At 42.1% G+C, this 12,398-nt stretch overlaps 1 protein-coding gene across 1 annotated transcript in view; it reads left to right on the top strand.

The window, feature by feature from the left end:
* Positions 1–11,540, top strand: part of T265_10678 (hypothetical protein) — a gene marked incomplete at both ends in the record, with an annotated part of 75,460 nt that extends 63,920 nt beyond the window's left edge. Inside the window, 5 exons of the mRNA XM_009177132.1 lie at positions 292–603; positions 6,260–6,346; positions 7,623–7,685; positions 8,550–8,912; positions 10,312–11,540. Coding sequence (XP_009175396.1) covers positions 292–603; positions 6,260–6,346; positions 7,623–7,685; positions 8,550–8,912; positions 10,312–11,043 — 1,557 coding nt within the window. The remainder of the gene's footprint in view (positions 1–291; positions 604–6,259; positions 6,347–7,622; positions 7,686–8,549; positions 8,913–10,311) is intronic.
* Between the last annotated feature and the right edge of the window lie 858 nt (positions 11,541–12,398).

Raw genomic sequence — 12,398 nt, 5'->3', positions numbered from 1 at the left:
ATATCTACGCTCTAGTTTGCCACTGACTAGACCGAGTAGCTGTGGATGCTCCGTTCAAACTCTCAATGGTTTTTGTCCTTATGCGTAGTTGCTGTTTAGTGCCACGCGAGGCGGTGTCTGCGAACACTGTACTCGCACAATGTTGTCTGGACAAAACCTGTAACCTCTTACATCTGCTAACAAATTTCAATGAGGCACGCCCGAATGAATTTGCTATACACTTGGTCACTGAGCTATAAGCATGAACATGGTTTCACCAATATTTCTTATTCTGTCACTTTTGCCCTACAGACAGATTATGCCAACCGGTTGCGTGAACGAGTGCTCAGTCTGCGCGTGGAGCCAGGAGAAACGCAAGGCGATGGGGGTACATTAAGACCCCGCAAGCTTCGAACGAAGAAAGAAACCTACGTATGCAGTGACACGATCAAATTTCCAAAACTATCTTTTAAACTTAGTAAAAGACAAAAGGAAAAATCGCCGGCCCTGGTACATTCAGAAAAAATAGACATGGTCATTCCTCGGCCTCAACCAAACTTCGTATCCAGCGCACCAGATGCTCAACGATTTTGGGTGCAACAGCAGATTACCAATAATTATGAGGTAGGTTATAACGAACATGGTGGAGGTAAGGTAAGCGTAGAGGTCTTAAAGGTAAATCGGGTTACAGGGTAGAAACTATTGAGAAAACAACAAATTATCGATTGTTCTTAATTCTTCACATATGATCTGTATCCTGATTTGGTTACCCATCAAGATGCCAAAAATCGGGTTTCTTCCCAGAGTTATGCTTGCTTCTAACATGGGTTTCCCTGCCAGACATCAAGTTGCACCACAAGGAAGCGTGGCTAAAAACGTGTATGGAGCCAATAAAACAAAATTTCTGGTCAATGTACACAACTTTGGTGGAATGGTGCATGCATTTTAATCCAATGACATCCATCACATAAGCGTGAACAAGTTTTCGTGTAAAGTTTCTCACTAATTACTTAAATGCAGTAGTTGTTATACAAAGTACGCAGAGAAAAAGCAACCAGTGGAGTCCATCAGGTACACTCACATCTATAGACAGTCTACAAGTGTGGGCCAGTAGACATGAGGTGTATAAAAACACCTGCGACTTCAAAACAGAGGTGTATCTGGTGTTAGGCGATCCATCGGTAGGTTACACACATTCAGGTTCCCAAAAGTTCTACTTTACAGACTATCATAGTTTTATTTCAGTTTGCGAATATAGTGCTCTTTCCGTGAGGAAACACTTTTATCCGGTGCTGAATTGTTACTTGAACATGGAGCGAGTAATATAAAGCATCTTTGCGTCTTCCACACCTGATGACCTGCCATCGGATGTTTCCAGCGACAGGTGCCGTGTATGCACAAGCATCCGGTAAACTCGGATATGTAGAACTGAACGTGCTGGTTTACAGAAAGGTGTATCTATCTGTTTTTCGTCCAAGCTTGTTTTTAAGGCTAGAGGATTATTTTTGTACTGAAGAGAAATGAACACGTGGTAAAGATGTCGAACACTATGACAAAACGATATATCACGTAAGCTACGGAAGCAGCCATTTATTATATGTGGCTTTGTTCTACTGCGTAGCTTCTGTAGCACTACTACAAATTACAAGTGTTAAGTGTTTGGAAGTACCTTCTGTTCCGACCATTGACAGCCTAAATCGAGTAATGTCCACCATAGGCTGAGTGTAATTGTACTGTTTCAGGAATGTTAGGAATACCGACTGTTGCTGTATGACATTCAACTTTGACATCCTCACCAGTTGCAAAACTCCTTATCACTGTGATGTCTCCTCCTGGGGAACTATTCTTCCGTTTCTGGAACAGTAGTGTTTTTGTTTCAGGATGTGAAGATGTTAGTGGATGATGCAGTAGGCTGTAGTTCATCATCTTGAAGTTTAATGATTATGGGTGTTCTTAAAATATGCATCTGTCAAAAACATTTCATTTGTCTACATAATCCTGCTAAGATGTCTTGCGTTTTTCAAACTTTGTTCTTATTTGCTTACGAGAGTCGATATTTGAAATTTTGGTTTCTCGATATGGCGCAATACTTCTACTTTGAGAAAACGCCGACAGAAGTTTCCCTCGACAGGAGTATTACTCCTTGAGAATAGATACAAAAATGAACCATGTCCTGAACTGACGTTCGGAGGAAATTCAGTTATTTGGGTGTATATTTTTTACATCTCATGCTCTTCACCGAAAAAGGCACGGCAATTCACTTCATATAATCTTTGCGACATATTTTGGGTCTTTTTGGCAGTTGTTTCTGATTTTTTGACAACTCATCGGTGCAACCGTAGTCAAGCACGATATGAACCGGTCAGATGGGGACAATAGAGACACCATTCACCACTTTCACCGTCGTTCGGTAGCAGGGACATCTTCATTGGTACCTTCTTTTTGGAGTAAGCAACTGTTAGCAGTGTAGCGACTGTTCTTTCGGGCATCGGTACAACTATGTCACCTCTATGGTATTGAGTTGTAGCGTTCATAGTAACCTCAACAGCGCTTGTGCGGACTCCACAGGAAACTAAACTGCTCTCAGCCATTCGCCTCGCTTCACCAAACCTTTCTAGTGGTTGATCGACCTAATACTTTGTCACGCCGCATTGTCCTACGTATAATACCCTAGGATCGGGTGGGCAGACCAAACAGAACTGCAGTGCTGTTATGTATGTAGCAAAACGATCCTTTTGCGTAATCGTTACAGAAACGATGAGGGGTTGGTACGTAAAGATTCAGTTTTTCACTAATTGGCCTGCCGAGCTACCAAACACCGTTAACTGTGTTAATTCAAAATTACTGTCGCGATGCCATCACAAAGTCGAGTGTGGCTTGCGTGGTTGTCTCCGATACCATCAAGTGACCATGCAGCAATGTAACTTACTGTGTTTACGTCATCAGTGGACACAGCTAGCAAGCATGAGCCAGCGCGAATCCCCCGAAGTGATTAATTATTGAACAAAACTTAGCCTACCTGCATTACGAAGAAAAACTGACCAATCTGGGCCAGCGCACTGTTATGAAGGTCAAAGTGCGTGTTCTTATGGTGAAATTGGCAGTTAAGCCGTAGTTGGTCGCCAGATTCACATCATCGTCGTTCATCCAATCGCCCAGTTGCAGTGGATGACGTTGGTTTTTCAAAAGCTTGGAGAACACAATAATTATTTGGTTAGTAAACTGATGCACCAAACACGGTGGTTTTTGGGGGGTTGCTTCAGTGAGGCAGTCATTAGCGGGATTCTGTTTGTTCAGGTTATGGCCTCAATGTAAATCGCATTGTACAGACGCGCCAAATTTTACAAAACCCCTTGAAGCAAACCAAAGGTAGTGGACTTTGATTTTGGCGATGCCAAGCTGTGACAATGGGTTATAGATATGCGAAGTGACACAGCCATTATCACTGGAACAACAACCGCGTCGCTCCAACGGATAGCACGGATAGTACTGATGCCTACCGTAGGGACATTATCATTCAAAAATGCCGTCGCAGGCAGCAGTGCAAACGTGGTGGAATCCTAGGCATATTAGGAGTGTTAGAAAAATGACTACACTCGAACTGGTAACCTCTGGCAGTGGAAACGGTTGCTCCCAAAGTTCTATGAACATACGGATAATTATCTCGGTGCTTATGGTTGTTCAGATGACCGCAGGTTATCGGGTAGATTGAGCAACATTGGGTGGCTGACAGAAATGCTGTTAGAAGAATGAAAATGGCCGACAAAGTTCATTTGAACGTGGGCCAACTGAGAGCTCATATGAGGGAAGCGACCAACAGAAAATATAGTGTGGTACTGGATCCGACCTGTTAATGGGCCAAAAAGAAACGGGTCTACTCGCATGTATTTCTCTGCATAACCTAATTGACGTATCAAGCTGATATCGTCTTGGCTGGAACGTGGCTAGCCAAGCGTACAATGCCGCTGTAACTGCTGAAGTACTTCCAGCTGTAAACGCGAAATTTCAACGAAATTTCGCGATACTGATGCTACAGGAAGCTCCTCTAGCGTGGGGCCATTTATTCAGGTGGAAGGTGCTGGAATCATGTTCACCATGGCCTTGCAAGCGATCTTATCCATTTGCAGTGACTTTTAGTGAACACGATAGCTGATAGACCTCTAGGTGAACTTGCGACATCAATTAAGAATTTTCTGAAAATTACTGTTAAGACCGGCTGCCAGACGGAATTGGGCTAAAACTATCCATAAACTTGTGTCCTGTGACTCGAATGGAAGGATACATACACCGATATTTCCGGGCCGGATAGAAACCAACTTAGCAACAGATATTTCAGCAAAAAATTGCTATTGCCCAGTGATCGCTGGGGACTGGAGAAACGACATTTTGTGTCATCTGAAGGTTGTCTTCATCTTCGTGGTTAGAGGCCAATCTGTTACTGACAGGGGACAGGTTCACATATCAAATCTAGCTAGACAAATAGCTTTTGGAGACAGCTCCAGAAAGCTTGGAATATTCATGAATCGAGTAGGCTATCTTTTCCATGGAATCACTGGCTGGCTCTTCGACGTCAAGGTAGCATAATCACGCTTACTAGATAAACTCTATATCATTCCTCGATAGGACAGATAAAACAACCGATTGTGAGATATGTTTTCACGATTTGAGGATGGCTGTCACAGAAACCATACAGTTCCAGCCGTTCAGTCACCTTGGTAATTGACATAATCAATGAGCACCACGTTAGATGAACATTATACCGTTACTGTCTATACCGCTGGGTTTCGCCTTTTGTCACTCATGAGCTGCAAAATTGGCTTCTTCAACAGAGGTGCATTTTTGTAATTTTAGAATCCAATAAATATAACGAAATATCTACTTGAAAAATTAAGTATGGGATTGCTTCTCCGTGTATTGTTTTTTTTCTTGGTACAGCATAAAGCGTTTTCGCTGGTACTGAACATACTCTGTGCGTCAAACCCTGGTGATAGCTCCGAGGGTTGCCGTCGGAAGCGATACGCTACGGCGCTTTTCAAAACATTTAGAGACCTGCGAGACTACTGGAGCTATTCCTTTTTAACTTTTGTTGTTGACGATCTAATGGTAATGTCCGCAAATCCGTGGGAGTAGAGCTTCTTCGGTACAGCATGCTGATCAATATTGACTGTGATAATGAAGCTGCTCTTCTTCCTCCTCAAGCAGAACTATGAAGAGAATAGTGGATCTTCCTAGATGTGCCTTGAATCTCAGAAATGTAAAATTCTGCTATGGGCCTGAATCAGAACCAGTCCAACTTCAAACGATGGGGTTATCTTCCTTGGACTGTCGACAAGCTCATCAGAAAATGAATGGAAAACAGACGTTCGGGAGAGCAGAATCACTCAGAAGTGATTGGTTTTATGCGACGTCTATCCAAACAGCTCTGATGTGCAACGACAACTTGAGCTTCACTGCATCTTTTCTCAGTTATCACTGTTTTATTAATGAGTATGTTGTTTCCGGTCCCTAGAAAGTCGTGTGTATTTCACACGCCATATCTGAAGGGCTCCGTACTTATCCAGTCAGTCCACAGAAGTCCAGCCTAAATTTGTTCTTTCAATTGGTAGTCAATTCCTCCGGGACAACAGGCATGTTTTACTTTCACTTGTACAGACCGTATCTATGAATTGCGCCAAAATAATAGCAAATATGGTGTTTGAAGAAACAGTTGGCAATTCGAAACCAACTAAAGGAACCCATCATTCATTAAAGCGTGTCAAACGGGCGTAAAGTTTGGTATCACGTCCATGGTCTCAAGTAAAACCCGTCCAAAACCGTTTGTTTGGACAGGGTCCAATACAGGTAAAATATATTCACTTGCCAATTAAGTTAATGCTGACTTTGGACTAAGCTGAATTCCATGTGAATATTCCATGTGAGGTTCTTTACCTGAACTTGCCGTACAAAGGCCACCCTATGCACTTCGTCAGTTTGGTGTTAAAGTAAAACAGAAGGCTATAGAAAACGCAGAAACTGTATCTAACTGATGTGCCCAAAAAAACCAAACCCTTCGTGAGTTGTTGGCTGAAATTGAGCAACCTCACTGGCAATGTGTTCCGTCAATGTAGGACGATGAAATTTACACCAATAAAAGCAAATATACTGGCAGACTTACAAGCGCTGATAAACTGTGTAGTTAGTTTTACTTCTGCGTAAATGAATTTAGCGAAACATCCTCATTTCATTTTTTGGATGAAGGACCAGGCAAAAAGCTACTACTGTTTAGTACCATTCTTTCCAGCCCGAGGTGTGCAAGTCTGAGGGCTTCCTGGCAAGTCGTCCCCCGCTGAAAACTGGTCCGCAGCTTACCAGCTTAGTTTCAATGGCGGTGAGTCACCGTAGATACATTATGTCATTTTTTCATTTGGTGCGTTTCGTGTAATGCCCGTTCTTGCTTAACGTCCTGGCCATCAGATTGCGGGGAAATCATATTTGAGAAGTTGAAAATTTGGAAGTTTGTCTGCCAAAATTTCACCATATTGGTGCAAACAAAATAGATGAGGATCGCTCCAGTTCTGTATAGATGGAGTTTTCTGTTGAGCTGTCACAGCCAAACACCAGAATTGGCTATCCTACAGCCGACGAATCATTGACGTCAAATCCTTTGGTATGAAAACAATAATTTAAGGATGGGTAGTTTACGCAACTTTTGCTCAGCAACCTATGTTTTCCTTGTATAGTATACGGATCCCTATTCAGGTTGCAGTCTAGCACCTCCAAACGATATTCCTTGGTTTAGATTTCTAGTACAAAGGCATCAACACCTCCCAGGAAAATTTTCATCCAAAGTTGACTATTTATTGGCATTCAGCGGAGCTGATAAACTAAGGCTAACGATGGGAGTAGACGTCACACGGCCTGAAAACTGAATAAGCCAGGGACTTGCTACTAAACTTACTGAATGTGGCACGATACAGACGTAGCAGAATAAAGAACATGCGCTTGTTGAACGTCTCTCCCTAAGGTTGTTTCGAGTTTTGTCATGAGTGAATTCTTTTGATGAATCTAGATTTTGATCAGCTAAACGAAACACCTCTTTGATGCAGTGGTTGGCCTTATGACCAAATCGATAAGTGAAAGCGGATTTTGTAAAGTTTTGGCCAAACTTCAAGAAATACCACTGCCATGTTATGCACGTGGGTTTGCGCTTACGGTAGATTGAGTAGTCAAATATTCAACTACACACTTCATTCCCTATATGATATCAAACGTAGTTACACTCATTGTAGAAGTACAGTACATGTCTAAAAACATTTAGAAATCGGTATCCGATTGGTAATGTTTCAGCTTGGTTCACTGTGACTACCGCTTTTCCGCCTACTCATGTGATGATTTTATTTCATACACTACTTGTATTGTTGGTTGTTGATCAGGTGGCTTTTGATCTGTTCGCCGACGTCGGCAATTAGCTTGCAAACGTTTCGTCACCATACTAGGAGACATCACTAGTTTCAACACATTACCAACTACTTGTATTAGTTACCATCACTCCGTTTTACGCAACTATTAAATTTCCGGCTTCACATCTGGCCGTATACCTCCGCCACATTACAAAACTACTTTCGTCTTTTCCATATTATCACTTATCTATACTAATTCAACAGGGGAAACACTACGGGGATGCAAACTTCCAGGTGATTTCAGAGGACAGCGCCGCACAGGAATATGTAAGTGGAGTTTTACGACCTTTCTTTTGCGAACAGCTTCAGAGTACTACCAGAAATTAAGTAGTGCGTGCGTACTGTCTCTGTGACTTTCGTACTATGCGAGACTCGATTGTTGTTAAAGTACCTGTGCGATGTGAAGGTTTTTTCGGAGAACATTGCGCTGAAATTTGTAAGTACAGAGTGAAGCTCCGTAAGAGCTACAGCAGTGCATGTTAAGAGGCACTGTGTGAACTTTGGGAACATTCGAAAGTCTCAATCTAACCGAACTACACACTAAACGAGGTCACTATTGCAGTATTTTACGGATGTCTGAATCAGAACAACGAAGAACCAGTATCATACATCGAAAGGAATTGACGCTCACCCATTAGGCATATGACAACATCTAAGGGTCTCGTGTTTTCCGTGTTTGGCCTCAGCTAATCCTATTGTGCAGGAGTTTCAGCAACGTAGACTCATTTCCGTTTTGTAGCAATAACTGTGATAACACGAGTGGTTGCATTTATGATTGGAAAAACGGCTGCATTTATGCACATTTTTCCGAAGAAAAAAAAGAAAAAAAAACATTTTTGCCTTGTTGCTTTAGTCCTTCTCCCAAGCTCAGCCTATCAAACGCTTTTTTGAAATTTCGCTCAAGTGGAGAGTAATTAACCTGTTTTCTCAATATTTGAAACCCTTTATAATTTTCACTAGTACTGGGCCAAACTTGAGCGTGCTCTGCCAATCGAAAGCGGGTGGCGTGGAGATTACTCAAGCAACTTTGCATACCATAAATGGAACTCAACTAAATCTTGGTTAACACATCAAATGTATTGTGATTCAGTGAAGGTCTTATATGATTTCTACGTCGACATTTTAATTTAGGATTTAAAAACGACAACATATATCAGTGGGGAGATCAGAGGTCAGTTGGAACAAAAAACGGAGGTTGAACAACTTCAGGAGGCGCTGAGACACACACAAACATTCCTTGTAGCGTGGGATTCTCAGAATGAGTCGCAGCAGACCTCACCCGACAACCTGGCACACATTGCTGAGTGTATTGGTTCGTTTCTGAACACATGCATTCGACTTCGTTCGGCTGATCTACAAGGACATTTCGCTCCATTCCAGTATCAATTGGCCTCGTTTGAAACACGATGCTGGAGAAATGTTGCAAGATTTATCAACTGGAACAATTTACTCGTGATCGGCGGACCAAGTGGGACGACAGAATACATACAGATTGTAAGTTGATCGATACTTTCTGAACTCTGCTACATGAAAGGAACCATAGTGTCGCTTCATCTGGATGTGTAGTTATTTTGGTTCCAATGTTGTACATTTTTTGGTAGAAAGCGGAAGTTGTCATTAGATATTCTGGAGACAAATGGCCAGCCGAAATATTCAAATTGGCTTGAGATACTGGCAAGCCAAACACTATGGAGCTCTGAAAATTATCAGAAACTAGTCTCTCTTGCATCGTACCTCAATAGAGTCCCTTTTTTCAACCCTTGATTAGGTTGCCTCAGACCCTAGCCAACTTGGCAGGTATCGGGTAGCAGAACAACACTAAAAACGGTGGATTAGTGCTGGAATTCTGGGACATACAAAACCAGGTATAGCTCATCGAATAATTCGAAGTCTAGTTCCTTGAATTCCGTGCAGTAAATTTCAGCTAGTGCAATTTGCTTATAGTAGTGATCTGCTTAGTAAATCTCGGGCGCATTCAAAATTGGACTCTGGAAGTACGTACTTGGCTTTCGGGGGTAGTTTCATTGTACCGTACAGGTGAGAAGTAGTTTAAAATGATTATTCCAATCAGAGTTAAGTACTAGTAAAGATCAAAGTCATTTGCTTCATTCAGCGGCACAGTGATTTGATGGGATTGGGAAAACGGTTATTGGAAATCTTCCCTGGCCGAATAGCTGGCTCCCAATAAAATGAAACTAAAAGCTATATGTCTGCTTCTAAACGGACTACTTAGACAGACTGACTAAAAGTGGCCTCCATTGAGGATAGGTCTGTTTTGACAGTCGTCTTTTAGGAGATGGAATTAGATCACGAATACATGTTTTCCACAATCCATGATACGACACGATCGGGGTAGGAAAATATCGGATGTTTGTTTTATTTGACTGTTTGACTGGACAGTCGCTCCACCGAATGAACAGCACTATTCTGAAATGGACTTCTAGAGTGAAAAGGTGAATTCTCTCCAAAAGTGTCGAGCATGTTTCTCTATGTCTATTATGCGACCCAACCCGTCCAGGCAAAGTGTTTCACCAAGAACAGAATGTGGTATACCGGCAATGTACCACCACTTTGAGAACCGATGAATTTCAAGATATTACAAACCCAAAGGAAGCACGTGACTGAGTGACTGAGGACAAAGTCGACTGCATAAAGTTCGGAAAGAAGGGTAATAGCATGGAGTAATGGATAAACGTGAAAACAAGGGGTTAAGTCTAGCTGCGTCCAGCTAACGGGTAACAGCTTTAAACAACTGCATACGGCCGAAACGTTGCGCCCAATTTACCCTCTGCCATTTCAACACCAAGGTAAATAAAGCAGATGCTATTTTCTCTTTTCACATTTCAACTACATATCGTTTTCTACTGAGGCCTTTTTCGACTCCAACTTCTAGGCTCCTGCTCCGTCTACCAAGCTTGAAATCTTTTGCACATATCGTTGTGTGGATATAATGCTAACCAACTGGCTAGATCGCCATCATACAAATCCGCAATTAGTCCACTGTTGTCGCAGCGAACCGTCAAAAATTGCGTACCAGCCTATTTACTTCGTCTCCAACTTGGCAAAACTTGTCAGCATCAATCCATTTTCCAGCCACCCTCTCAATACTTTGTTTCAACTTGGTCTTCGTCTAGCAGTATTGCTTACATACGACAGCTGCCTAACTGAAATGTGTTCGTACCAGAGTTTGAAGCCCGTGACAAAACTGGAGGAGATTATTCTTGGATGGTCGACGTCCAACTGTGTCGCAATGTTTCATTTAGAGGAACAAACCAAGGAACCTTCACCGCCACCACCACCTAACCCTTCTACGGCAGATGAAGGTCTGATGGAAGACGGAGTCCCACTCAATGTGCACGAGGGTACGACACTAGAAAATGGCATGCCAGTAGCTGAACTCCAAAAGCCTGATGAACCGCAGCCCGTCGTAGATGATCTTGTGAAGGAGCTGTGTCCAGAATACAACTCCGTCGAAAGCGCCATCGATGGGCTAATTAACAAGGTGTATGAGACTGTGACAGAACAGCTGAATCCTAATGGTATTGGATGCTGCCTCCTGAAATCTGTTGCGCCTCCGGATTGGTTTGCCATGCTTGTTGCCAGGATAGCAGTGAACAAAATTTGATACAAACCTAATTGCCTACACTCCCGCAAAATTATCAGCAACACTATCGTCCGCATAAAAGATGACCAATGAACAATACCAGTTGGCTGTTCCGATTTCAAAAGATATGCCTTTGCTTTTCGTTTCCACACTTCCTCATCTGTACCGACAACACATTTTATTCCTTCGTTTGCTTTTTTTCGGTATGTCCTTAAACATGTTTTGTCTACTTGGAAAAGCTACCCTTGTGGTTATCTGGGCAAAAGAATGTAGAATGGCTATTTGGCTTTGTTTTATTACGCTGGCTGACCTTCACATGGAGGATTGAGCTTCAGTTGATGCAAGTCTTGTCCAATTTTTCTCCACCTAGTCCACACAGGCCTATTTCGGCTTTCCCGGCTTCTCTGTAGTATTTATTTTTGAATCCAAAATAAAGACTGCTCTTGATATGTGACCTACTAAATTGCTCTAACCCATGTGACCGAAAATTAAATTAAAAAAACAAAAACATTCAGGATATCGCTATTCTCAACAAATCTGATCACGTGTGATGTCATGAACAATCACCTAAACTGAACGTTGGGACGGACCCACCGAAAGAGGATTCAGCGGCAGACTTGAGAAACCGGATGCATGACATTCATACACATTCAGTTCACGTCGAAAACGATCTGTCAACGTCACTTTGCTGGATTTTGGAAGTTGCATGTTTCTGTTAGACAATAGGACTTAAGACGTCATTTTTCAAAGATCTGTGACCTGAAGCTGACGGAATGAATGTGGACAAGTAAGAATAAATAGGCTTACCTGATGGGCCTCAATAATTGCAAAACCCGGTAGGGGCTGCCTGTACTTTCCGTCAACCTTATCAATAATGTTTTTCACTCAATATCGGTTTCAGTCAGACTGAACTTTCGAGCTGCCTTAATAGTTTTACTGATCAAGTGGATTAGCCCCGTAGATAACGAAAGGTTCGAACGTAGGTTATCCAAAATATTCCAAAAAGACTTGAAAAGATACAGAACCTGAAATGTCATGAATGCATCATTTGGAAAGCGAGATGGAGGAATTATTGGAAGCCTGTTGTGCTTCAAATATATCTAAAAGCACAACTACATTAGCATTGTTTATAACGCATTTTCTTTTTTTGCGAGAAGGAAACAGTCGGATCATTGTTGACGAATCTACACATATCCGACTGATAATTACAGTGTCGTTCAGTTGGCTATTCAGACAGAATTCAACTCCACATGTTTTTAAATTCTACATGCTATAACTTTTTCGTTTAATGAGGTAGTGACCTTCCCGACTTTCATATGTGGATAAATCACAGAACCTGGAACAGGTCACTGCTATGAAGTGGACGATCTTTACCT

Source organism: Opisthorchis viverrini (assembly GCF_000715545.1).
Source record: "Opisthorchis viverrini unplaced genomic scaffold opera_v5_393, whole genome shotgun sequence".
Taxonomy (NCBI): Eukaryota; Metazoa; Platyhelminthes; class Trematoda; order Opisthorchiida; family Opisthorchiidae; genus Opisthorchis; species Opisthorchis viverrini.
This window is presented reverse-complemented; position numbering and strand designations above follow the sequence as displayed.